A 27,174-nucleotide genomic window follows, 5' to 3' on the forward strand; every position below is an offset into this window, starting at 1 on the left:
CTCACTGACTGAAGATGATTGACAGATGTCTGTTTTGTTGAGATTTGGAAGATATAATAAAAATCGAATTATTTTCCGGTCTTCCAGGAATCTTTCTCATCTTCCTCCTATCCCTGCGTTCTATATCTTTCAACAGGAAAGCATTAAAAGAAAAAAAGTACTCAACAAAATCAAGCCTTTGTCGGTGCTTTTATCTGCTCAGAGATTTTCTTGGAAATAATTGTTTGATGAAGAGGAAGGAAGGGAAATGGCCTTGAACTTTAAATCATTCAGTGTCTTCTGCTCTCGGAAGAATAAATTGGGGTTATTTTTTGAGTTGTATGTTCCCGCTTTGTGTGTGTGTGTCGCGTGCCTTTTTCCCTTTAGGGCAGGAGTCGCCTCACAGTTTCTAGGTTCCCGTATGATCACTAGCACAGATGGACATTTTTAGTAGGAATCTGGGAACATTTTATAACATTAGATTTGCACAGACTAAGCAGTGCTTTCTTCCTGTTTGGGGGAGAGGACACACCTGGGAAGAACCGCCTGTCTGTTCTCCAGGGACTTCCTGGCTGTCGTATTTCTCTTGGGGTTTATAGTATTTGAAGATTCATTTTGATGCTCTTTATGAATAATTAGTGTTTTTTCCCTTTTAAGGTGCTTTAAGATCTTGGTGCCTGTTCCAGTCTGAGACACATAGTAAGAACGAAAGGGCAATGTCACGGCCAACAGTTCTTAGTTGCTAGAGAAGTTAGGCCATTTAATTATGAGTCAATTAACTTTTATTCTTAGTTCAAAATGATAAATATTTTCACTGACTTTTAAGTATCAGCTGTGATGGTATAGATTGCTCTTTTCTGTGGAAATGAAATATATTTTCAGAGTTTTTTTTCTTTTTATAAAGAATGTCTTGTTGCGCCGTTTTGTTAGACTGAACATTTCCTCATCGCTTGGTGAGCGCTTCCTCTAATTCAACCTTTGTCTTTTGTCTTTGCTGCCTTGCAGGGTTGGTACAGTAGGCTTCACTAGACTTAGCTGCAACTCAGAATTTCTCCTCCCGCACCCGAGCAAATGCTGACGGTCTGGTGAGAGTGGATTAAGAGTACGAGCTAAGTTCTCAATCCCAGTTAAGAAGCGGAGGAAAATTTAAACTGTCTCCTTCCACGTTTATCACAACACCACCATCAAGACAGCAAACCAAAGGACAAAGACTGGCCTGCCCTGGTGCTCTGTAGTCCAGGTCACGTACGGTTTACAGCCTTGGCTGGCTTACTAATGAGTAAATAAAAAGTCGGACACTTCTGTTATCGGACACCTTTACTCACAGAGTTCCCAAAATGAGGGCTGTGCTGGAGACAGCAGACATTGCCATCGTGGCCCTGTACTTTGTCCTGGTCCTGTGCATTGGTTTCTTTGCCATGTGGAAGTCTAACAGGAGCACCGTGAGTGGGTACTTCCTGGCTGGGCGCTCTATGACCTGGGTAGCGATCGGTGCCTCTCTGTTTGTGAGCAACATTGGGAGTGAGCACTTCATTGGGCTGGCGGGATCTGGAGCTGCAAGTGGATTTGCAGTCGGTGCCTGGGAGTTCAATGCCTTACTGCTGTTGCAACTTCTGGGATGGGTTTTCGTCCCCATTTACATCCGGTCGGGGGTATACACCATGCCTGAGTACTTGTCCAAGCGGTTCGGTGGCCATAGGATTCAGGTCTATTTTGCAGCCTTGTCTCTGATTCTCTATATCTTCACCAAGCTCTCAGTGGATCTGTATTCAGGCGCCCTCTTTATCCAGGAGTCTTTGGGTTGGAACCTGTATGTGTCTGTCATCCTGCTCATTGGCATGACCGCCTTGCTGACTGTCACCGGAGGCCTCGTGGCGGTGATCTACACAGACACGCTCCAGGCGCTGCTCATGATCGTGGGGGCCCTCACACTTATGGTTATTAGCATGATGGAGGTTGGCGGGTTTGAGGAAGTTAAGAGAAGGTACATGTTGGCCTCACCCAATGTCACTTCCATCCTGTTGACATACAACCTTTCCAACACAAATTCTTGTAAAGTCCACCCGAAGAAGAATGCGCTGAAAATGTTGCGGAGTCCGACAGACGAAGACGTGCCTTGGCCTGGATTCATTCTCGGGCAGACCCCAGCTTCCGTGTGGTACTGGTGCGCCGACCAAGTCATCGTGCAGAGGGTCCTGGCAGCTAAAAACATCGCGCACGCCAAAGGCTCCACTCTGATGGCCGGCTTCTTGAAGCTTCTGCCCATGTTTATCATTGTGGTCCCAGGCATGATTTCCAGGATACTGTTTGCGGATGACATAGCTTGCATCAACCCGGAGCACTGCATGCAGGTGTGTGGAAGCAGAGCCGGGTGCTCCAATATCGCGTACCCGCGCCTGGTGATGAACCTGGTCCCCGTGGGCCTCCGGGGCCTGATGATGGCGGTGATGATCGCAGCTCTGATGAGTGACTTGGACTCGATCTTTAACAGCGCCAGCACCATCTTCACCCTGGATGTGTACAAACTCGTCCGCAAGAACGCCGGCTCCCGGGAACTGATGATCGTGGGGAGGGTATTTGTGGCTTTCATGGTGGTGATCAGCATCGCCTGGGTGCCCATCATCGTGGAGATGCAAGGAGGCCAGATGTACCTCTACATTCAGGAGGTGGCAGATTACCTGACGCCCCCCGTTGCGGCCCTGTTCCTTCTGGCAATTTTCTGGAAGCGCTGCAACGAACAGGGGGCTTTCTATGGTGGAGTGGCTGGCTTTGTTCTTGGAGCCGTGCGCTTAATCCTAGCCTTCACCTACCGGGCCCCGGAGTGTGACCAGCCCGACAACAGGCCCGGCTTCATCAAAGACATTCACTACATGTACGTGGCCACAGCGCTGTTTTGGGTCACTGGGCTCATTACTGTGATTGTGAGCCTTCTCACGGCGCCGCCCACGAAGGAACAAATCCGTACCACCACCTTCTGGTCGAAGAAGAGCGTGGTGGTGGAGGAGAGCTGCTCCCCGAAAGACGAGCCATACAAAATGCAGGAGAAGAGCATCCTGAGATGCAGTGAGAACAGTGAGCCCATCACCCACATCATTCCCAACGGGAAATCGGAAGATAGCATCAAGGGCCTTCAGCCGGAAGACGTGAATCTCCTGGGGCCCTGCAGAGAGGAGGGCCACCCCGCGGCTTCCTTAGGGCATTCAGAGGCAGAAACACCAGTGGATGCTTATTCCAATGGGCAGGCAGCGCTCATGGGGGAAAAAGAGAGAAAGAAAGAAGCAGAGGATGGAGGTCGCTGCTGCAAGTTAATAGATTGGTTCTGCGGCTTTAAAAGTAAGAGCCTCAGCAAGAGGAGTCTCAGAGACCTGGCGGAGGAGGAGGCCGTCTGTTTGCAGATGTTGGAAGAGCCTCCGCACGTTAAACTGATACTGGATATTGGGCTCTTTGCTGTGTGTTCGCTTGGAATTTTCATGTTTGTTTATTTTTCCTTATGAACTTCTAAGGATATGGTGAGACGGTAACTTAAGAAAATACTGGTCTTTGGAAAAAAACTTACGTAACTGTTGCATCTTTCAGGCATTGTTTACGCTGTAGGTTTTAGCCAATTTTTACTTAGCAGAACATCATCTATTTGCAAGACTTCATTTTCCCAGAGACGGATGAAAGTAATTTTCAACCTAAATGAAGCAAAGCTTGTTTAATAGACTGAATTGTGCAAATATGGTTTAAAATTTTTCATACCAAAGTAAGACCAATTATTCTCACAGAGCACCTAGAGCAGATAGAAGCTGTCACGAGAAAGTGAACTGTCTACACTGCCAGGTCCTGGTAGGTCTTCACCTGAAGTAGAAGACTTGCTCATTTCCCAGTTTTTTCCCTGTCTCTGTAATCCCTACTACCATTGTTTTAAAAATTTGCACTTGTAGACATTGTATAATCAATTATGTACTGAAAGTCTAACTTATGTGCTAGTGAGGTGCTTGTTTCAGGACAAGCTAGCTGCCAGGTTCATTGGGTTAGCATGAGCCTATGGATTCTGATTGCCAAAAGGAAGGAAGAAGATCTTTCTGCAGCTGTTCCTGTACCACCGGGATATGCAGTGTTGGGGGAAAGTTTGTTCAGTTCCTTTTTCCCCACTTTGAATTTTAGTGAACCATACTCAGATGACCACCAAGTCTGTCTTCATATAAAGTTGTATGTCATTATTGTATGTTTAAGTGGTTATGGGGGGAAGATGAAGTAAACATTGCTGATGACCTCCACGTTCATTGGCCAAATTCAGGTGGTTCATATTGTTGGGAATTTTGCAGCCCCTATGCCGTGTTTGATCAGCTTGTGCTAAGCAGACGATTGCTTGTACTCCACTAATCCTCTAGGTATGTTCTTGGCGTTGGGTGACGTTCTTTCTTAGCCAGATGCCTTCCCAAGTAGATCCAGTTGGAAGTTATGTTCAGAAATTGGAAGAAAAATGGACACTGCCTTTGTGCTGGGTTGCCCTGCTTGATCAGATCACAGATACACTGAGGTTGTTAAGGCTTTAGAGGGAGAATTTAATTCTGAGATCATATTGTATTCTTGATAAGTGTTTTTCTTGATACACCTTTTCAAAAGACTTACCATCCGTTCCCGGCCTGTACATTTTTGCTTAAAAAGTTAAGTGACTTAGAGCATGAGAGATGTTGGAATGCAAACTGGCCATGAGGAACAGGACACTCGGTGCATGCTTTGCCGTGGGTAGATCGTCAGTAGAGACCTCACAGAATGGACAGCACGTGTGAGTGCTGTGAGCAGGAGCTTCTGGTTTCGTAGAGTGTCTCCCGGCGGGGTTACAGGACCTGTGTGATCATAGGACCCTTCATCTGGACATGGCTTGGCTCACCGTTGCAGCCTCCATAGGTGGGAATCGGCCTTCACGGGCTGATGCCCCCTCTCGAGGACCAGGTGCCCAGAAGGTGTTGGAGGGGCTCCGCGGATTCCGTGGTTCTGTGCCTGTGCACCCCCCTCCAGCTCCCTGACAGACGGAGGACACTGCCCGTGTATCTGCTTCCCTTGGCTTTCTGGACTCTCTGACACTTTTTAAATCGCATGATTTTATTAAGCTTATATCTAGGCAAAATTATTACTTTTTTAGGTACTTTTGTAGGTTTTGAATCAAAACTCAGTCCTAATGACATTAACTATTTTGTACTCTATAAACCAGTTTCATTAATGATGGACTTGATTAGTCCAGAGTTGATTTAGAAATGATCGGGCAGCTTAATGTCTTCCCGCCACCGGAGGCTTTCTGACGGACTGAGGCTGTAGCCGAGAAAGTGCTTCACATGTGAACAGCATGGTTGTTGAGAGCTTACAGTGCCTTGTAGAACTTTTCCTCAATTTCATTCCTAAGGTTTATAAGTTGGGGGCCAAATAAGTAGGGACCATCCTTTTCTGGTCTGGAGGCTGAGGCTGTGACACGTCCAAGGTTATTACAACCTCCACTGGGAAGAACAGACAGCCAGGTGTCCAACTCTGGACTCATGGTTCATCCTTTTCTCAAAGAATGTTCCTCCTCTGAGATAGCCTTCCGCATTTGAGAAATAACAGGATCTTAGATTTTTCAAAATGCCATTCAGTTGGAGGAATTAGCATTTCTTTGACTACATTGCTGGTAGCTCAGCAGTGAGGATCGCCCTACTGGCTCGGCAGCCTTCTCACCCTTTGTACTTAAAGCATAAATGAGTCGGTGGTGTTTATGTAGGCTCCCCTTTTATTTTATGTCGAGTCCTCATTTTTGGAGTATTAGGGTCCCCCTGCCTTCTCTGCTGTTGTCTTAGTATAATAGTGAAATGCATCATCTTGTGTCTGTTCGTGTGTATATAGCAGTAGGTCAAGTTTAGAGTACTAAAGCCTGTAGATACGGAATGACTATTAGCATATCCATTAGGGTTGTTTGTTGTTTGCAGTGTAAACATCACTTTGTTTAGACTGAAGTCCCTGAAGCTTGCCTTGCTGTTCCCAGCAGTAGATAACGTGCTTGAATGGATGTAGATTGCTGAGGGCAGCTTCATTTCAGGGGTTCACTTCTCAGTCTAAGTTCATTAGAATGATTGTTCATGGAATGATACGTGGTCTGTCTTCAGCTAGCAAAAATGTTCATCCTGCACACTAACTAAATGAGTCCTAAGTGGTATTGATCTCTGTATAAACATGTATATATTTTTATATTGGCTCAAGCTAAGGTTCAGAATTGACTACGAGGAGTAGAGACTAAGATAGTTGAGAGTCAAAATGAGGTGAGGACACTGGTCTTCAGAGGGGGAGGAGATCTAGTCTAACCTGGGTTAATGGTGGCCCCAGGGCTTGATTTGTCCTTTAGGCCGTCTTAGTCTCAAGGTCTGATGAGAGAGCTTATTGCTCTGGTTTGCAGAATAGTCAGTGGCTCTGTGTGGGACCTCTCATTCCTCTGGTCATCTCAGCATTTTGTCCTGCCGCCCTGAGGTAGTAAGCAGCTTTGAAACGCCTGAGCCCGCTTTCCCAGCTCCTTTCCCGTGAGGTTATCCCGCTGTCTCTGCCTTAGAGAGGCACCACGCAGAGCAGCGTGCTGTCCGGGGCCAGATCCCGCAGATCCGACCTCCACCGCTTCCTGTTCCATTGTCTGCGCTGAGAGGGTCACAGTAGCCATAGCTGTTGGGATGGCACCTCCGCTAGTGAGCAGGGACCCAGCACTTGTGGAAAGGCTGGTCACAGCTCAGCCTGCGGCCGAGGGAGGGGAAGCTGCAGTGTGTCCTGGCTGTGGGGCCACGTCTCCGCGGTCTCAGGCACTCCATTGCTCCTTCCCTCTTCTGGGCGTGGGGATCTGCCCCCCCCTCGAATAACATTTAATGTAGGTGATGGGTTAGTCTCATTTTTACCACCCTGCAGAGTGGCTGTATTCCCAGCCATTGGAAGATCAGGCCGTCGGTGTTCCCACCGGGAGTATCTGCTTACTGCTTTCCTGTCCGTTACTCCTCTCTGCACCGCCATCTGATGCTGCGGCTGGAAAGGACCACATGGGCACAGGCAGTGACATCTCGCCGTGCCAGGCTTGGGTGGAGAGGTGGGTCAGGACCATCCCTGTTCAATCATGTGACCACAGAGACTTGCCAGGACAAAACTCTCCTGAGGAATCGGGAGAACTGTTCAGTGAGATGCTGGGAAGTACCTGGGAGGTACGGTTAGCAAGTCGGTCAAGGACAGACATTAGCTTAAAAGTTGTAGGACCACAGTCCTTGAATTCTCAGCATCTTGACTCTCAGCCAGTTTAAACCCCTCCCCATACAGGTTAGGGCCCCAGTAAATAAGATGCAGCCTGTTAAACCCTGCTTTGATGTTAGATGTTGTAAAGTATGAGCTTATTAACATAGTTGAGGTTAAAATGACTAGTATTTGAATGGTTTTAGGCTTCAGTATTCATAAGGTTTCTCATGAGCCAAGTGTTAAATGCTTAGTCACTTCAGTGTTGAAGACTTGACTAGTAAGGCTGTATTTCTGTTTGTGAGAATCCCCACCTGTCCTCCAGCGAGACACCCACCCACCCTCCAGAGAGACACCCACCCACCTGTCCTCCAGAGGGAGACACCCACCTGTCCTCCAGACACCCACCCACCGGTCCTCCAGAGAGACTGGTCTTCTCCCTGATTTCTCTCCTTCAGCTGCTTTAATTCTTCCCCTCGGCTTGGCCTTTTGTCCTCTTAGTTCATTTCCAGGCTGATTGCTATGGTGTGCAAAAGCGCTGCTCTTAAGTGTGAAAACTTGTATCCAAGTAATGATTCATAACTATAGATGTGTCTAAAAAATACCACATTTCTATTAGCTTAATCTGTTAATTCTCAAGAATGATTTCTCAGAGTTCGTGTTCACGAATAATAAAAGCCCTAATTCAGGATTTTATTCTCAAAACTTCTTTTTTAAAAATTAGGGAGACAGCAGTAATTAAATTCACGAGACATTTCAAAAGGTCTTGTGAATTTAATTACTGCTGTCTCCCTAATTTTAAAAAAAGAAGTTTTGAGAATAATTTTGAAATGACTGTGCACAGTGCAGAGAGGAACGGCGTTTTGATGCCAAAAAGCCTTGTTCTTGCTTTAATTAAAGGTAAAAAGTTGGAGTAATCAGTTGGCATCTAGAGAAACCCTTTTGTACTAGTTAGGTCTGAAATTGGACTGCACGAGAAGTAATCTCGGTTCCTACACTTGGTTAGACTTGGTTGACTCAACCCCTTTTCCTCCATTCAAGTCACGTCTCTCCATCGGCATGCGTTGGTCTGACCCCTGTCGGAAGACTAGTGTTCAGCTACCTTTACTCCGAGAACAGCATTTACCTAAGGGCCCGATAATTAACAGGCGTGGCCAGTGCTGGGTCCCACGCTCGATGTCCTTACTCGTGTACATGTTTTTGTGTAAGCTGCTCCCTCCACAGCTGGGAACAAGGCTTTCAGCGGCTCATTGATGTCTAAAGGCATGTGGTGGCATCTGTTTTGGTTTCCATCTCAAATCCTTTCTGAAAGATAGATTGAGTTTTCTGTGTCGGGTTAGACCATGCCATTTATGTGGTAACGGACAGCCTTAACCATGGGCATGCAGTCTTTTATTCAGAAGTAAACGATGCGGTGTATCTGTATCATTACTCATGCCATGAACCTGACTTTCCAGGGGAGCCCCATACTCAGAAGCTGTTGACTTAACCCATGAGCCTCGCTCGGTAATGACTTTCCGTTTGGGGTGGTTACCTGGATGTACAGCCTGTTTGAAGACAGAGATGCCAGAATAAATAACGCAGCTGCAGGACCAAGCACAGTGGTCTCCGCTTCCTCTCAGCGGGATGCATGGCTTTGCTCTCCTCAGAAAAGCGCTGTAACTGTTGCCATGACACCCCCCACCCCCAGTTCAAGACATTTGCAGTCAGAGAACTCTATAAATAAAATAAGGGAAATACATATTTCAGTCACTTTGGCAATAGCACAAATTGACAGTAGGTAACCACAGCCTTATTGGAGACTTATCGGTAAATTCACCTCGTTACCCTCGTGCTGTGGATAAAGGAATGTTTCTTTTTTGTTAATGGTCTGGACTAACTAGTCTGGATACTTTTCCAACACATCAGTGTAGCCTAGACTTCTTTAAGTGGAACGTTCTTTAACAGCTCACTTTTTTGTTGTAATAGTTGGCAACAGATTAAACTCATTGCTTTACTGAAATCCCAAATTGTCAAAGGCCAGTCTAGAGTGCGTCTGTCATTGAATCCGCCTCTGAGCTTCGTGTTGTGACTAGTGCCTTCTGGTCCCAGTGCTGACTGCCAGTTCACACCTCCCCTTTTCCTGATCGGAACTGGTTGGTTTCTCTTTTTAAATTTTGTTACAGCTTTAGTGAGGGAAGTAAAAGAAGTACATTTATATTTACGTACCTTATGTGCAGCCTTCATTTAGGGTCAAGGAAACCAGGTAGCTCCAATTGCTGTTGCGGCTTAAATGTTATTTATTGTACATGTTTATTTCCTTAATTAAAAAGTAAGGTTACTTATATTAATTTTCTGAGTATATCTTAACTTGATCATTATCCAATGTAGGTTTGATAGATGTGTCTGAGAACCTGTATGTGACAGCAATTTCACATTCCATGATAGGGAAAAGGGCAAAGACCCAGAGAAAGTACAAAATCCTGTCCACATGTGTGTCTCCACATGTAGAAAGCACAAGAGTAACGGTACTCAGTATCCCACAAGTGCCAGCACAGAACCCGCCAGGGTTTGGGGTTCGGATGGGACCACAGTATTGCAAGCCCTAGACAATGACCTGGCTCCAAAGGATCAGCAGTTCAGGGCGATAATCTGAGGAAGCTGGTGTTTCTTTGGTGGAGGGAGAGGACACAGATGTCAATTATGCTCCAGTTTCATTTGCGGAGCACCAGCTACAGTGGGGTCTGGGGCTCTGTCCCACAATCGGGAAGCAAAGAAAGAAGGACAGACTTGGTTTTTGGTGGGTGGGACGGTTGGACAAACTTGTGCGATAGAGCTATTAGAGGATGGATGGTTTGTTTTAATCTTAAAGCTTCAGGATATTTAATCTCCCATCAATAGCACCCTGAAATGTGGAGAAATTCCACGTTTTAACAGGGGCAGCTGCTACCAGCACTAAAGCAATTCTGAGCTCGCCCGGATGAGCTGCTTTGCTTTTCACAGTGGCTGTAAGAATCTGCAGGATCCCTTTGCCTGTCCCATTACCTGCTTCAAGACCAGATCAGATGAAATCTGTGAATGAGTGAGCAAAAGAAGAAGATGGTGTGTTTGGTTCTGCTTGGCATTGTTATCTTACCCTAACTTTCTGTACCTGAATAGTTCCTGTTTATCAAGAGTGAATGAGGAGCCCGGCTGGCATGGCTCAGTGGTTGAGGGTTGACCTATGAACCAGGAGGTCACAGTTCAATTCCTGGTCAGGGCACATGCCTGGGTTGTGAGCTTGAGCCCCAGTATAGGGTGTGCAGGAGGCAGCCGGTCCATCATTCTCTCATCATTGATGTTTCTCTCTCTCCACCTCTGCCTTCTTAGGGAAAGACTTGGTCAACTCTGATACCCTGGGATGGGGATGGAAGCTGGGTACGCTAATGGGACAGGTGCTGGAGGGGTTCACCTGACACCAGGAAGTAGCGGGGCGTCCCTCCAGCTTTATCTAGAAGGTAAAGCCTCAGGCTTTGGGCTGAGAGAGGGGAGCACCAGGAAGGCAGGACAGAGGACAGGTCTGAGGAGCGCCTTGGCCCGGCAGCCGGTGGCCAGGCCAGGCAGCTAGACCCTGGTAGTCTCTTGCAGTACGTGCTCTGCGCCATTACATGTTGCTTTTAAATGCAGACGTGTGTAAGAACTTAATGCTGTGCAAGATTGTTTGTCAGAATATCTTTTGTTTATACTTCCATGAAGGTTGCTTTAATTAGTCTAGGTGAAGGAGGCCTCGCCGTGTAAATATGTATCATAGAAACTCCTGACTTCACTGTGAGATCTCTAACTTTTGAGTGGCAAACAGATCAACAAGTCTTTTGCTCATGGATTTCTCTGTGGGTTGTTACAATACAAAAGCTTTATTTTTTGTAATAAGGACACGTTCCGTTAGATGATGGTGTGGAGTCCTTCCCTGCTGCCCCACCAGGACTGCTTCCGTGTGTGGATTGCCAGCAGCGTTCAGACACAGAGCGGGGCTGGCCCTTGTTTGCGTGGACATCCTGCTTCCTGCTGCCCAGACGCAGGTTGGCAATCACACGCACCGCGTTGGCTTCTCCGTGCTCTTTGTTGGTTTGATGAGGTGGATTTCAAGCACAGTTGCTGTGCAAAGGTCAGTAGTCTTCTCCAAGAAGAAAACCCGCTCCTGTGTCGTGTCCTTTGAGATGCTTCATCCATTGCTTCAGGCCAGCGTCAGCAGAGCACGCCGCTCTGACTGATGCCGTGGCTGTGGAATAGTCACGCAGTTTCAGAAGATGTCCACATTGAAGAACGTCTTCCAGTGTCCTGCCTTCCTGCTTCCTTCAGGCTTTTGTTGAGAGACCAGCTGTGCACTGGGGGGTGTCGTGTGTATTGTGTACATGTACCAATTCATCAGTTATTCATTGTAGACCAAATGTAATCATAAATGAAGTTGCTGAATTATTGTGAGTTTTTTGAATTGTAAATAGATTTCCAGTGTACTCTTCATTGTCTGCAGCTTTTTTTTTTTTTAAGGTATAGAGCTAGTTGGGTCCATCTCATACAATGTTTTTGTTACAAGCAGAAAGTAGAATTTGATTAAACCAGGTTATTTACATATTGAAAGGAATACAATTGAGATTGTAGATTAGGATTGTTAACCATACGTGACAGTTCTAGCTTGACTATTTTAACCTACTGTATACAATCTGATTTTCAAAATTGTAGACATGTATGATCTTGGTTTCATGTGTTTTTAAAAGTGTTATTATTTAAAAAAAGAAAAAAAAAGAAGCAGATCTGCTAAAGAGCCGTCATTTCTCACCCCTGACGGTGGAATAACTGTTCTCTGTGTACTGTGTGTGATTTCTGCCAGCTGCTGCATTCGCCTTCAAACGTATTTGGAAACTTAAGATGAACTACATTTCTTGCAAAGTATATGCCTTTCTGTGGTATTTTTGTCCTGTAACTGAAGTATAGTAATTATTTTATGGAAATGTTAGCACTTATGTACCAACTTTGAATAAAATAAATAATGGACATTTCTGTGGCTGAGTGTTTTCCGTGTGAACATGTGTCATTTGCAGTGTGAGGGCTCAGAGTGGGGTCTGTACACGGTTCCTGTCCTGGGCCCTGCCGGGCTCCAGTGAGCGCCGCCCCCGGGGACCGCTGCCTCGGACCCATGTGAGCGTGGGCTCACAGGCACTGAGAGCGGAGGTGCATGTAGCTCAGAGAGCAAACAAAAACATCCATCGTGTTCTCAGCTTCTGGTTTCGAAGTGATTTCAAGTTGTAGGAAAGCTGTAGAAGAGTGAAGAAGCCAGGAGTCGTCATCGAGGCTCACCAGGAGCTGATGTAATGTTGGCCACATTAGCTCTGGCATTTTCTCTAATCACACACGTTTCTGCACTGTGAGCTCAGTTGCAAACATCATTCCCCTCTACCCACTCAGTACATGGGGGCATATTCCCTAAGATAAGGACAGTCACTCATCCAAATACTATAGTTACCAAAGTCTGGAAAGTAATAGTGATACATTTTAAATAGGTATTCAAACGTTGCTTTTCAATTATGTCCTTTTATAGCAAAGCTTTTTTTTGAAATTTTTTAAGTTCAGAGGCCAGTCGGTTGCATTTAGTGTTTGCAGGTGTCTCCTTTAATCTGGGTGGGTTCCTCAGCCTCTCTGTCTCTCAGGGCGCTGAGGTGTTTGACATCTGGAGGACAGTCATTCTGTGACCGCCCCCTCAGTTTGGGTCTGTTTGCTTCCTCACGATTAGATCGCTGAATTTGGGCGGGAAGTCAGCATAACCACTACGTCCTCACTGCTTCACACTGGGGGCGGGGGACGCGTTGTCCCGGTGTGGTTGACATCAGGTTTGATACTTGGTTTAGATCAGCGTCGCCAACCTTTCGGACCTCACGGACCACCAGTGGTCCGCGGCTTCTCCGCTGTCAACTTCCTCTTTCCTTTTCGTAGTAAGTCCTTTGTGGGAGGTCATTGGAGACGATCAGTAACGTATTCCTCATTAAACCTGAATCCCTACCTTAAGCATCCATTGGTAGTTCTTGCTTACCTTATTACTATGATGGCGCAAGACTGACTTTTTAAGGTTTTTGGGGGGATAATTTTGAGGCAATTGCCATCCCCTTTTGCATGTGGCCTCCAAGTTGAATGTAGGCTCCAGGTGATGCTGTTGCTCTTAGAGACTGTGGGATGAGAAACACATCAGGCAAAAGGAGGGCGGCCTCGCCCTGGCTCTCCTCCCAGTTCTGCTTTGAGGGTTCATTGTCATGGCCAGTGGCGGATTCTCTGTGAAGGCCTCGTGTCTCTACATGGAGCTTGCTGACTCCGGTTCCAGAAGTTTTCATAGCTCCCACAGTCCGGGTGTATTGTAGTATTCCCTGCACACTCTAGAAGTTGAACGTCCACTGTTTTGTTTTGTTTTTATTCTGGCCCAAGAATCTTTATTTAGATGTTTGGAGGCACCTTTATGAGTCTCCACCATGTCTTTTTTTTCTGTCTTTCACCTGCTTACTCCTGGTTCCTTAACTTGCAGCTGTTTTTGATTAAAACGCTGTGTGTTAGCTTCCTTATGCATCTCTGCCTCTCTCCCACCCCCACCCCAAAATGTTGCCGTGTTCCTCTGCAACAGAGATCTTACTTGTCCTCGGATCTCACGACCTGGCTTCATCCTGGCTTCCTGGCTAGTTGATTAAGTGCAGGTAGAGCTCGCACCCCTGTCTCTCCCTTTCCTCGTTGGCTCATGTGTCCATCAGACCTTTATGGGGCGCCCTGTGCCTGTGCCTCTCGGCCTGCGGTGAGGGGAGTAGGATGCCGCCTGGAGGGGCCTCGTGAGGGAAGGAGGGGTGCTCCTGAGTAGGCACACTGCAGGCCGGGGGGAATGGAAGGGACCCGTTGGGGTTGCAGAGGAGGGGCGCTGTAGGAAGGGGCTGCATCTTGCAGGGGTGGGTTCCTGTGACCCTCTGCTTGTACCCCTCCTCCCTGCTCTCCAGAGGAGCGCAGCGCCTCACCTGCCTTCCTCCACCGCTGGAATGAAGCACCACCGAGCGGCCCAGCCGGTGGACACGCCTTTGGTGTGTTCAGCTCGTGTGCAAATCCGACTTCAAAGCCCGCGTTTCTGATTCTGCCTTTTTAAACCAGTCACCTAACTGGTATTTTTGCTAATCCCATACACAGATGTTTAGAAGACTCACCAGGTCCAAGCAGAATTTTCTTAGAACCCTTTGGTCATAAGAGAGTCAAACCCTTTGCTGCCTCTCCTCCCTGGTCTCCCTGTCACTCACTCCGAGTGTCCTCTTCCCTCTCTAGGAGGCTGAAACCTCAGGCGAAGGCAGGGACTGAATGTGCCTGAAGGAGAGCCGTCAGCAAGACAGGTGGCTAGGCGTCCACCTGATCCCTGCTCTCCCTATCCGTTTCATGGGCTTTGGCATTTCATTTACTCGCTGCCATAGTAACAGGCCTCCTGCCAATCTTTCTGTTCCCGGCTCCTTGTATTCATCTGTATGCGCATCTGGAGGGGCGGGGGAGGGCGGAAATGGAAATCTCCCAGGAAACAGATGGTGGGTTCTGGAATGTCTTCCGATGAGGAATCACGGGCTCCGTGGGTCTGCCGTTGCCTGCTGGGGAAGTGGTATCAACTAGCAGTCACCTGTTGGGGTTGTCATTGCTCTTTCACATTCAAGGGGGGCTCTTAGTTCTGGGAGCAAAGGGGAGCTTTATGACCCTTAAATTAGAGCTGGAGGAGATGGTTGCTGAAAATCCTTCATAATCATTACCTTGGGGGGGATGCGAAGCCAAGCACCTTCCTTCCGGAATGTGGTTCTCACCTTGGTGTGCACCTGGGCGCTGGAAACAATTCTATTGCCCAAGATTTTTGAAATCCAGGCCAACTGAGCAGAAATCTCCGAGGGTGAGGCGCAGGCATCTAGTGTTTAGAGCTTCCTCCATGATTCCAGTGTGTGCGATGCCATCTTTGTCCTCGGACTTACCAAATCCTGAGAGGAACCGGCCCCCAGATGTGACTGAGAATGACCCCCAAACGATATTCCTAAACTGGAGACCTCGGACACAAGTGGACTAAGTAGGAACAAGCAGTGTGGCTGAGCTACACGGATTTGTGTTAATCTAGACCCAGTAACTGACAGCCCGTAGCTTCATGCCCATGCAGCCAGGCCTTCCTTCTTGCTCTGTGGGCTCGTTCTGGAAATCTATGTGCTAGCCGTTGGTATGGTGCAGGCATTCCTGTCTGAGCTCGTGGGGCAACAGGGTCCCTCCGATGCCCCTGCGTTGGAGAGTAGGCAAGCCCGTTCATGCTCTTGAGGCTTCTGCCTGCCTTGCAGCTGGGGCCGCGGCACGGGCCATCTGCTGCCCCTGCGCCCGCACCCTCAGCCGGCTGGCGTGTGCGCTGCCGCGGCCCTGGCATTGGTCCGCGCTGAGCTCACAGCCACGGGCCCCTGCTCCTCGGATCTTTCTTTTCTCCCCTTCCGCTCTGGGCTCCTTATTTTCATCACTGCCCTTAAAGAGCACATTTTAATGTTAGGTTTCCTGGGTCTCCAGACACTCAGTCCTGGTCACGTGGCCTTTGAAGGAGCAAGTTGCTCTCACTTCCTCCTCACCTCGTTCCGTTGGCTGCCTAACTCCAGGGCCTGGGGTGCCCAGCCCTGACTCACAGACTCGTTTCCCCAATTCCCGAGAGACGAGCCGCCGCGGTGGCAGCCCGATGCCAGAGCACGGCCGCGAGGCTCTCCGTAACCACTGAGCCGCCCCCTGGCGTTGCACCATCCCGCAGCCGTGGGTGCGGAGCCGGCCAGGGAGCGCGCAGTGCTGCGGCGGAGGGTCGGGCCCTAACGCAGTGCCCGTGAGGATCTGTTGTAAGAGCACTTGGCATTGATGGAGGGGGAGCAGTCCTTCAAGCAAGACTCAGGCTGCCCTACAAGTTTGTTTCGAAGCGCCTTTTCATTGCTCTGCAAAATAAATCAGATAACCAAGTGTTTAATAAAAGAATACTTATTACCCAGAGCAAGCTAATAGCGTTTTGCTGCATATTCATCCAGACTTGCTTTTTGTGTGTGCACATCATTAACTTCTTTCTTTGGAAGAGAATGTAGGTTGACTCACATGCTGATTTCTTTATTATTGAAGTATTTTCATGTCAGCATTTGAGGCTCCACGCCCTGTGTGTTAATGGCTGCACAGGACTTGTCCAGTCAGTGGAAGTAAAGTATTGAACCGGTCTGTTAACGGACAACTGCCTGTGTGTCCCCTTGCTCCCTGTCCTAATAGCATCGCGGCCAATGTTCCCACAGTGAAGTCCTGTGCCGGGGCCACATTCAGAGTGAGTCCCTAGGCGTGACTGGGGTGAAGGCGCACACATTTTAGACTAATCTTATTGGTAAATTGCCCTCCAGGAGTTTACGTTTTTACCAGCGTAGGTGAGTGAAGAAACGGAAATTGCAATGTTCTCGCCAAAATATTGCCTTGAGCAGAAAAAACCCGTGGCTTCTCCCTGTACGAGGCCCAGCGAGCGCCCCTGCTGACGCCACCCCAAATTCCATCCGAGCCTCCTTCCTGGCGTCAGTCCTGCTGTTAGCCCGACCCCAGCAGACCCCCTGCGCCTCCCAGAGCGGTGGGTGCCGCCGTCGGGGTCTAGGGTGTGGGCTGGTCCGCGGTCCCTGACCCCCGTCGGGAGCACTGCCCCCCTGAGTCCCGGGAGCCGGGCGGCCTCGGGCTCCAGCGGCGCCTGGCTCAGCTGCCCTTTCCTCTGACGCACTGCGTCTGCGTTCATGGCTGTCTCCACGTTTTTAACCAGCAGGGACTGGCTCAGGCCCCACGCTGCCTGTGGAGGGGGCTCCCGCAGGGAGCAGCTGGGAAAGCCTGGTCTTCGGGAAGACACGCCGAGAGCGTGTTTCCAGGTGGACATTCGGGGGCCTTAACAAATGGCTCCTCCCAGTGATGGTCGCAGGCCGGACTCCTCATGCTGCAGCACGGGCTCGGCTCCGGAGCCCCTGCCACCGTCACCGGACGCCCATCGGCAGGGTCAGGGTGCAGCGCCTCCTCCAGCATCTCCCCCACCGACTGGCAGCATGCGTTCCTCACTGCCGGGCAGCTGGTCGTTTTTACAAAAGCCAGTTCCATTTCAGAGCGACTTGGGGGTGACGAGTGGTGGCAGGGTGGTCCTGGACTTCATTCCGGGCAGGGCCTTTAGATAGGAGTCAGCAGGCCTGCCTCCTGCCCCGTGAGGAGAGGGACCAGGGGTGGTGGCCTGTCTGTGCGCTGTGGGGTCGTAGGTCAGCTTCAGAGGCAGCTGCTGCGCTCCCACGTGGCTGTGAGGTCCAGAGAGCTGTTCTCAGTACAGGAAGGCTCGTGTCTCTGTGATTCTACCCTTCGATCCCACTTTAACCTTTGGGATCCAGTAAAATATCTTTTTGCATAGTAACCCTGCAGATAGTTGAAGCTAGCTATTGGGTTTCATTCCTCCAGGCTTCTTTTGTAGACTGAATACCAGTAGTTTTAGTAATTAATAAGATCAAAAATTGATTTTACTTTTGTCTAGGGTGAATTTTCTTTTTTGTTAATCCTCCCCTGAGGATATTTGTTTTAACATTGATTTTTAGAGAGAGTTGGAGAGAGGGGAAGAGACAGAGAAAAACATGGATGTGAGAGAGTGTGAGAAACATTGATTGGTTGCCTCCCACACGTGCCCTGACAGAGGTTGAGGATTGAGCCTGCAACCGAGGTACGCGCCCTTGATGGGAATCGAACCCGGGACCCTTCAATCCCCGGGCTGATGTTCTATCCACTGAACCTCACTGGCTAGGGCTAAACATTTTACTTCAATGAGGAAAGCTGCAGTTGGCAGCCTGGATTGGTTGGATCACGAGCTTGCTGGGCGGACTGGTGAGTTTGCAGACCCCCTTCTGAATGCTGTGGAGATTGGGACAGCCAGCTGAAGTTTGCTAGGTTGGTGCCCTGTGTTCTGCCTGGGGCCCACCCCACGGGGAGGTCACTGTCTGTAACTCCGTGGCCCAGGCCATGGTTTTGTCCGGGTATGTGGGCTGCGTGGAGGGGGCCTTGCCCGCTTCCCTCCAGCCGTGGCAGTGCGGAGCGGAAGGTGCCAGGTAGTGCCAGGTTCGGCTGCTGGCCCCGGGGGCTCTCCTGGACGTGTCTGCGGGCGCCATGGCCGGGAGCTGCCTGAAAAGGCTCTGTCTGCACAGACGGGCTGGGAGGCAGACGCGGCCCACGGCCCTGGTTCGCTGGCCCCACAGTTAGTGACGAGGCCCGGCATATGGGAGAAGCTGAGCTCCCCAATGAGCAGGAAGTATTTTACCCCACCTTCATTCATCTTGCTTTTCAAACTTTGGGCTAATTTGAAATGACAGTGAAATGAGTGTGTCTCTTCAAGTAGTTTACGATTTGACCTTGACATACCAAAGTCAAACAAAATGGGTTTTGATATTTTCCTAAGTTACATTCTTACTGGGTAGCTTTCCCCCTTTTTAGACAGAAAGTATTTTATTTCACAAGCTCTTCCTTCAAAAGAGGGTCTCCATGTTTTATGCTGTAAATAGTTGAGTTGGAATTTAAAAAGACCAGAGGTAATGAGATACATTCCTTTTTAATAGCGCAAACTAAAACCAAAATGTGTGATTCGGGTAGCTAATCAGGAGACTAGTAGTAATCAATCAGAGTTTGTTTTGTTCTTGTAACGCTTATTTATTTGGAGAGACTGTTCACCCACCTCATCACAAGATAACCGGTGTGATACCAGGTCAAGAAATAGCGTTTTTAATGAAATGGAACCTTGCACTGCTGTTAGCAGTGCGGCGCCTGCGACGCTGACCACGCGTGAGATGCGGGAGAGTCACACCGCAGGAGGGGTGCGCAGTCAGGAGGGGTGCGCAGTCAGGAGGGGTGCGCAGTCAGGAGGGGTGCGCAGTCAGGGGGGGTGCGCAGTCAGGGGGGGTGCGCAGTCAGGGGGGGGTGCGCAGTCAGGAGGGGTGCGCAGTCAGGAGGGGTGCGCAGTCAGGGGGGGTGCGCAGTCAGGGGGGGTGCGCAGTCAGGAGGGGTGCGCAGTCAGGGGGGGTGCGCAGTCAGGGGGGGGTGCGCAGTCAGGGGGGGTGCGCAGTCAGGAGGGGGTGCGCAGTCAGGAGGGGTGCGCAGTCAGGGGGGGTGCGCAGTCAGGGGGGGTGCGCAGTCAGGAGGGGTGCGCAGTCAGGGGGGGTGCGCAGTCAGGGGGGGGTGCGCAGTCAGGGGGGGTGCGCAGTCAGGAGGGGTGCGCAGTCAGGGGGGGTGCGCAGTCAGGGGGGGTGCGCAGTCAGGAGGGGTGCGCAGTTGCAGCAGCCCTCGCCTCAGACTCCCCCCAGTCGGTGTCAGCGTGAAGGTTTTTCTGTTGTTTTCGGGAAGTGTGTGTTCTCATAGGCGGGCGCAGGTTCCCGTGGCATTTTGAAAATCCCGGGGGGCCGCCGCGTGCAGGGGAAGGGAACAGCTTCTGCCTGGCCCCGCACCAGGGCTCCGCGCTCCGCAGTCGGAGGAGCGGGAGAGGCGGGCTTTATGGCTTCCCGGACGCACACGGACGGGCCGCAGTTTTCACTCGGCGCAGGCTGAGCCCGGGAGGTGCGTTTCCCGAGGTCCCCCCTGCACGGCAGGGTCTGTGCGGCACCCCCCGGGGTGCTGGGAGGGGTGTCCCCTCCTTCCGGGCCCTCGGGCCTCCTCCCGACGTCGCGTCCTCACTGGTCCTCCCGCATCAGGCCCTCCTGCAGGCCAGCTGCCCGCCTCACGCAGGCACCGCGTCGCTCAGAGACCCGCCTCCACACTGTGTGTGTGTGTGTGTGTGTGTGTGTGTGTGTGTGTGTGTGTGTGTATTAAATATGTAACAGTGGAACCCCGGGCCGGTGGGGCGTGTAGCAGTGACAGCAAACACAGCCGCCACATCACTGACCTTGTTGCAAGCCCTGCCACCTCGCAGCTGACCGCTCACTGCGGACTCGCCGGGACTCCTCTCTCCTGACGCAGCTCACACTCCTCTGCCCGCGGGTGCTGCGCTTCCTTGCTGCGAACCCTGTACCACGGGGCCCCCCGCCTCCCGCTGGCCCTCTCTCCGCGCCGAGGCCCGTGTCCTCAGCTCTCTGGGCCTCCCCATCGCCTCCCTGCCTGCGAGGCCTCTCCTCAGCCCCGTGCCTGTGCTCCCGAGCTTCCCTGCTGCGCTTCTCTCCTCCTCACGCCCCCTCCGCAGGGACCCCTGCTCCTGGGCGTCGGGGACCTGGGTGTAACTGATCCGCCTGTTGTTCGGAGCTTAGGCTGCATCCCGAGCCCCTGCCCCTCCCCCCCGCCCCCCCAAGGAGCTGCGGCATCTCAGGCTCGGCGTGTCCCAACCACACCCTCCGCCCCGTCCTCCGGTGCCCTCGGCCACTCGCCCCTCCTGTCCCATGACGTTAGCGGGGTTACCGGGACGGCATCGGCCCCGTGGCTGTGTGCCCGTGCGGAGAGTCTCCTCCCTGGGTGACGGGATTTATGGCGGGAAGCTTCTTACTCTCAACCCTCCTGTCCTGACCTCCGCCCCGGGCCGCCTGCTCCTTCCTCGTGCGCCTCGCCCTCCGCGCCTCCCCTGCGTGCCGAGCCTGGTCGCCTGGTCGCTCGTCCTCTGCGGCTCCCTGTCAGGAGCGAACCGGCCTCCCCGCCGCCGAGCTCTCCCGCCAGCGCTGCCCATGTCAGTGCCCGTGTCGCTGCCCTGCCCGGGTGTCAGTGCCACCCTCTCTCAGAGTGTGCGCTCCGTGCGGGCAGAGGGGGGTCCCCATCAGCCTCCTGGGGTCGCAGTCGCCCAGGTTTCTGTGGGGGAAAGCCTGCCCGCGGCTGTGGTTTTGGTGGGATGGGCTGTGTCCTGCCAAAAGGATGCTCGTCCCTGGAGCTGGAGTTGGGAGCCGTGGGACCCAGGCCGGACCGTGACTGGCGCTGCTCCATCCGGCCGCGGCGCTCGGAAGAGCCACCCCTGAGCTCCTGCCTCCCGACCGACCGGAGCTGCTCTGGCCCCTGAACGGCGAGGCGGCTGCCGCCGAGTTCCCTTCGCACCTGTGAGCTCCCGCTTCCTGTACAGCAAATGTCAGCCTCTCTCTCCCGCTCTCTCTCCTGCTCTCTCCCGCTCTCTGTCTCTCTCTCCTGCTCTCTCCCTCTCCTCTTTTTTAATTTTAAGATAGCCCAAGTTTCTGTTGCTTTGACCCCAAGGTTTCTCCCAGTAGAGCTCTTCTGATTAGAGCTGACAGACTCGGTCATTCCAGTTCTTACGTTGATTCTGATGTGTTTTTTCCTTCTTTTTAAAAACAAACGGAACGAAACAGCCCGAGACTGCTGCTGCGTTGAAGCGGACGATAGAAGCCCTGATGGACAGGGGGGCGATCGTGAGGAACTTGGAGAACCTGGGGGAGCGGGCGCTTCCTTATCGGATCTCTGCCCACAGCCAGCGGCACAGCAGAGGAGGGTGAGTCCTCGCTGAGCGGAGGAGGCGGGCAGCTCCGGAAGGGCCTGCGCACGCCTCTGAGGAAGGACTGGTCCCGCCGCCCGGCGTGGGCAGCTGCGTGGCGAGCAGAGGGCGCTGCAGGAGGGTGGGGGTGATGCCGGCCCATCCCTGTGGTCAGCACACACACAGGTCGGGCTGGGAGCAACGGGTGTTCAAGCTTCCGATTGCGGGAGATGGCTCATTGTCACCCTGGGCATCGCTTTCCCCGGGCATTTCCTTCCCCTTGGCCTTGAGAAGACCCCGTGAGCAGTGTGTCGTGCACGTGCTCAGTGTGTCCTTGTGAACATGCAGGTTGCAGACAACAAGCCCCAGGTGCCCCGACTGCGCTGCACCCAGCGCCCAGCCCCGGCATCTGCTCAGCCTCTGGGCACAGCTCCCGGTGAGGGACTCTGTCACAGCACAGGGTGTCCCAAAAAGTGCGTGCACAGCTTGACAGCCGAGAGCTCCATCTCGGAAATGAGATGTATTTTAACAAACACTGCCTTGTTAATTACTCAGAGTGTGTGTATACATTTTTTGGGACACCCTATATATAACCACTTCCTCAGCCGTGCCAAGGACTTGAGTCTGTAGTAGAAGAAAAGTCCTGTGGAGAATTCTTTGAGCCCAGTTTGTTGAGTTGGTACGAAGCTTCTCTAAGCCCTGGTTTCTGGTTTGGAGGGAGGGCCCCTCGAACCGCTGGGCTCCCTGGAGGAGGGGTGGCGAAGGTGGAGGTAGTCGTTCATGCGATGGAGGGTCCGTGGGGTAGGCGGCGGGCCGCTCACTGAGGCTTTCTCACTGCGGTTAACCCTGCCGAGCCGGGCCCCCGCACGCTCCCCGGGTGGCTGCACCTGTCTGTGCTGGCTCTGCTTCTCCAGACACCTCTGCAGAGTGCCTGAGGCGTTGCTAGGCAACGTGCGTGCACAGTGGCTGTTCCTCTTGCACCGTCATAGTAACGGTGCGGATGGAGGTTGCGTGTAACGTTAAAAAAACCTTAACCATGAAGGGGTTTGGTTTTCCCAGCAAGGCTGCGTATGGATCCTTCTGCCTTTTCGTTTAAAGAGGAGAATGGCGAGCCGGGTTCTCTGGTGGAAGGCACTCACCGGGGAGTTGGGGTCCCCTCGTGTGCTTTCCGGGGTGTGCAGCCGGCGCTCTCCTCTGCCCTTTGGGGGAGGGCGCGGGGAGGGTTTCGCGGGGAGGGTCGGTATGACCAGCACTCTCCCGGGTGGGTGGTGCTGCTGCATCCGAGCACCGCACCCTGGGCAGCTGTGTCCACGCGTGCTGGGCGGGCTGGCTCTGCCTCCCTCGTGGGTCGGACAGATTCCGGTCCTGGAAAGCCCCCGGGCCTGAGCCTGAGCCAGAGCCGAGAAGACAGCATCGCCGTCCCTGGTCCTGCGCGGCCCCGAGCTCGCTCCACTGAGCTTTCCTCCTGCCCTCCGTTCAGGCTGCGCAGGAGAAGCAGCGTTCTCCGGTGTGCGGTACACACAGACGCGGAGCGGGGGGCGCCCCCGAGGAGCCTCTGTAGACGCTGTTTTCGGGGTACATCGGTGTTGTGGAAGGTAATGCTCCCCAGCGAGTGGACTGTGAAGTGCTGGCTCCCCAGGCCGGCTAGGTGCGGTGTCTGCGTCAGGGCGGTGCGGGACCTCGCACGTCTCACCGGCCCGGAGCCCTGCGCAGTCAGCAGCTCTTCCTGAGCTGCCTGGCGGCCGTGCCCTGGATTCCGGCGGGGCCCTGACCCCGTCCCGAGGCTGCTGTGTGGGAGCCGGTGTTGCGTGGCTGCTGCGTGAGCCCCGGTGCCCCCGAGACTCTCTGTGTGAGATGTCTCATTGTCACCCTGGGCGGCGCTGCGGGGAGAAGAGGTGTGCGCGGACTCCTGGGCCTCAGGTGGCTCCTGTGACGGTCGTGGTTGCTGATTCCAGTTTGCAGTTGCGTTGGGGGCTTCCGTACACGTGGCCGACCTGCTGGGCACCGCCGGCCGTGAGGGCAGGACCCGCACAGGTTCGCCTGCCCGGCTCACAGCCAGGCGTCTGTCAGGAGCGTCCCATCATGTGGGGTGACTGCCTCTGCCATTCCCCACCCCCCTCCTTCCCCGCATCACACGCTGCCGCACACGTGCCACGCCGGCCGGAAGGGAAACCGGGGTGCGGAAGGGCTTCCGTGGGAGAGACCTGCATTGGGCTCAGCCGCGGAGGGCGCGGCGGCCGCTGGCGGGGCACCTGCTGCTGCTGACTGCATCAGGCCCACGCGTGCAGCTTATGCCCAAAATAAAAACACAGTCGTTACAGTCCAGGGGTCAGTTGGTCAGCCCTGCGCTAGGAACATTCCAGAACATCTGTCTGTGAGTCTGTTGTTCGTCCTGGGAACCTGTTTTCCCACTGGAACCACCTGATGGCTAATGGCTCAGTCTCGGAGGTGACGGCACGTTTTCAGTGCCGCTCTCGCTCCAGCTGGCCGCCGAGGGAGCCCGGCCAGGCTCCTCCATCAGGGACGGTGGCATCTCGGGCGTCATCTGACTAAAAACTGACAGGCTGTTTCCAGGGAAGTCACTTCCCATGTCAGCTGTCCCCCTGGTGCGGCGCGTTTAGGAACAGGGAGCAGTTGACTATTGGGCCAGGCTGGGGTGTGGGGGGCGGGCAGTCTGGGGTGCCGGAAGCGGGGGGAGGTGGGCCAGGCTGGGGTGGGGGGGGCAGGCTGGGGTGCTGGGGGGGGGAGGTGGGCCAGGCTGGGGTGTGGGGGGTGGGCAGGCTGGGGTGTGGGGGGTAGGCAGGCTGGGGTGCCGGGGGCCGCAGGGGGGAGGTGGGCCAGGCTGGGGTGCCGGGGGGAGGGGGGGCAGGCTGGGGTGCGGGCGGGGGGGGGGGGGAGTCTTCTGCTGTCCAGGTGGAGGCCGGAGGCCGTGTCTGGAGACCACGGAGCAGGCCTCGGCGCGGGTTCTTAGGAGGCCTGGGTTCATTCCCTCTGCGTTTGCTTCGGCCTCGTGGAGGCCCCTAGATCTCTCCGTGTGCCTTTGCGTGCTCCCTGCACCTCATCAACCTGTGGCAGGCACGGGGGTGCGGAGGGAGACAGGGCCGGCGCACGGGCAGGAGGGGCGGCAGGAGCGGGCGCCCATGTTCCCATGTCCCATGTGTTCCCATGTTGCCATTCATTCCCTTAGCAGCAGTGGCTGCAGAAGCACCCCGGTGCCTCCCGCTGAGCGTGCTGGTCCGGCTCTCCCTCCCCGGGATGGGCTGGCCCGAGACCCCGGAGGGCTGCTGCTGGGGGGGAGCAGAGGCCGTGGCCGCCCAGGCCGGCCTGCGCTGGCGGCAGCGAAGCGGCTGACTTCGGAACACAAGCCCGGGAGGCTTTCCTCCCTGTCCGTCCCTCTTCTCATCCGCTCTGAAGCGGGACTGGGTGTGAGCAGCGAAGACGTGCTGCACGCGGTGAGCGCCCTGCACGGTCGCAGTGACGAAAGAGCTGGCTCTGGGCACCAGTGCGATCTGACTGACTCCTCCCCCCGGGTGCCCAGCCCGCTCCCGGAGAGCTGGCCCCAGCCCCGCGGAGACGGACGCCCTGCTGTGGTCTTCCCAGCGGCCAGCGCCCCATGTTCCCGTGCATTCCCATGTGTTCCCATCTCCTGTGTGTTCCCATGTCCCATGCGTTCCCACGTTGCCATTCATTCCCATGTCTCACGCACTCCCATGTCCCGGGCATTTCCATGTCTTGTGCATTCCCATGTCCTATGCCTGCGGCAGCGTAGTCCGGCCTGCAGCCCGCCCGTCCTGTGTGCAGGTTCCCCGTGGGCTCGCAGGGCAGGCCGCAGCGGCCTGGGGCTGCTTTAGTGGCGGGGCCAGGTGTGCAGGAGCCGGCCGCGGGGCCGTGGCTGTCTGTGGGAGCCGCAGATGGGAGAAGGCGAGGCCTTCCGTGCAGAGGCCTGGGTCTGAGGTGGGGGCTCACTGCCGCGGGGAGCTGGCTTCGGCGGGTCTGACCCACAGAGTCCAGGCCTGGCACCCAGACAGTCTGTGTTCTGTCTCCAAAAGGCTCCAAGATGCTTTGGCTCCAAACCCCTCCCTCCCCTCCCCTCCCCCTCCCACCGCGAGCCACGGAGAGTTCAGTGGAAATTTCCACTCGCCTGCTGGGGGAAGGGAGGCTGTGAGTGAGTGTGTGACTGTTTGACAGACAAAGAACCCAACTCACACTCAGGCAGGCGCTTGCTCTGGAAACCTGTAAACAGCGTTGAGACGAGTGAAGTGAAAAAGCCAGCACCGCCTGGACGTGGGAGCTTTGCAGGGCGACCTCCCTCCCTCAGCATGGGGCGGGGAGCAGGGGCTTGTGACCGATCGGGGTCCGGGGTGAGGGCCCAGGGGAGGGGGCCGAAAGCACCCAGCGGCCAGCTCCGGAAGCCGCCCAGGGTGGAGTTCTCGGTGGCCCTCTCCACTTGGGGCTCATCGGTCCTGGGGAGCCAGTCTCCGCTCTGGGGACTCGGGAGTGAGTCTTGAGAAATAGGGAGGTGGGTAGGTTGTCAGTCATCGTGACCCCAGGGGCAGCCCCGCCTATGGAACAGGGCCTGTCCTGCCCGCGGTGGGCACGGCATCTGGGGTGAGACACGCACTGGTGTCCGGAGCCCCGTCCTTCCCCCTGAACAGCCTCCTTCCTTCCCCAGGGCCGAGGCGGTGCCGCCGGGAGCTCGGTCTTCTCCACAGGTTTCCCGCGTGGGTGCGGCGGCCGGGCCGGAACACACACGGGCAGCGCCCTTCAGTGCCCCGCCGGCCGGGAGGCTTGGATGGGCCTGCGACCGTGAGGGCTGGGGCGGACAGCAGGTCTTAGGTGCCACGCTGGCCGCTGGCCGAGGGGAGGAGGGAAGCGGCTGTGGGGAGAGCTTGATTACTTGTTTCCATTGGAAGGCCAGCTTCGGGGGCGGCAGTTGCGGTAATTCTAGACTGTTCCCTGTGGGTCAGCCCGCCGAAGCCAGCTCCCCGGGTGAGGAGGGCGGCAGGAACGGGTCCGGGGGGTGTGACTTGGGTTCTGTGTTGCGGTGCTGCCTGCTCGGTGCGGGATGAAGCACTTGGTGCGGCAGGTGGTCGCGGGCCCTGGATCCCCCTTTCCGGGGGAGGAAGGTGGCTAAGGGCTCGCAGCCTCTGGAAACCCAGGCCCTTTGGCCCCTGGCGCAGCAGCTCATCTGCATTGCAGAGCGGTTTCTCCATGGCAACCCTCAGCGGCCTGCAGGGAGCGGTGTCAAGGGAGTTTCAAGGTCATTGCTTCACCCTGACTCCTACGGTCTGTGCTGTCCTGGGAAGCAGCGGGAGCTGCTGGGCCCACCGCCCGGTCCTCTCCAGCCTCATCTCCCGCGTGGACAGGGAGATGCAGGCCGCGCTGGGCCCTCGTGTCTGGAACCTCGTGCCGCTCAGGCCGCCTGTAGCGGGAGCGCAGCAGCGGGGAGCGCTGTCCTGGCCGAGTCCCTCCGCGTCCCTCCGTGTCCCTCGTGTGCTGGGATGGGAGGCTGGGGGGGGCCTAGCTTTCCGCCAGCC

The 27,174-nt window shown here is 54.0% G+C and overlaps 2 protein-coding genes across 4 annotated transcripts in view; both read left to right on the top strand.

The window, feature by feature from the left end:
- The window catches only part of SLC5A3 (solute carrier family 5 member 3), a 39,894-nt gene extending 20,846 nt beyond the window's left edge, over positions 1–19,048 (top strand). For 2 of the 3 annotated variants that reach the window (XM_079767386.1, XM_079767385.1), the window contains exon 2: positions 985–19,048. In XM_079767386.1, coding sequence (XP_079623512.1) covers positions 1,317–3,473 — 2,157 coding nt within the window. In that variant the 5' untranslated portion in view covers positions 985–1,316 and the 3' untranslated portion in view covers positions 3,474–19,048. The remainder of the gene's footprint in view (positions 1–984) is intronic. The other variant, XM_079767384.1, reaches the window with a different exon arrangement.
- The window catches only part of MRPS6 (mitochondrial ribosomal protein S6), a 56,164-nt gene that overhangs the window by 20,842 nt on the left and 8,148 nt on the right, over positions 1–27,174 (top strand). Inside the window, exon 2 of the mRNA XM_079767389.1 lies at positions 21,516–21,655. Coding sequence (XP_079623515.1) covers positions 21,516–21,655 — 140 coding nt within the window. The remainder of the gene's footprint in view (positions 1–21,515; positions 21,656–27,174) is intronic.

The sequence above is a fragment of the Cnephaeus nilssonii genome (assembly GCF_951640355.1).
Source record: "Cnephaeus nilssonii genome assembly, chromosome: 3".
Taxonomy (NCBI): domain Eukaryota; kingdom Metazoa; phylum Chordata; class Mammalia; order Chiroptera; family Vespertilionidae; genus Cnephaeus; species Cnephaeus nilssonii.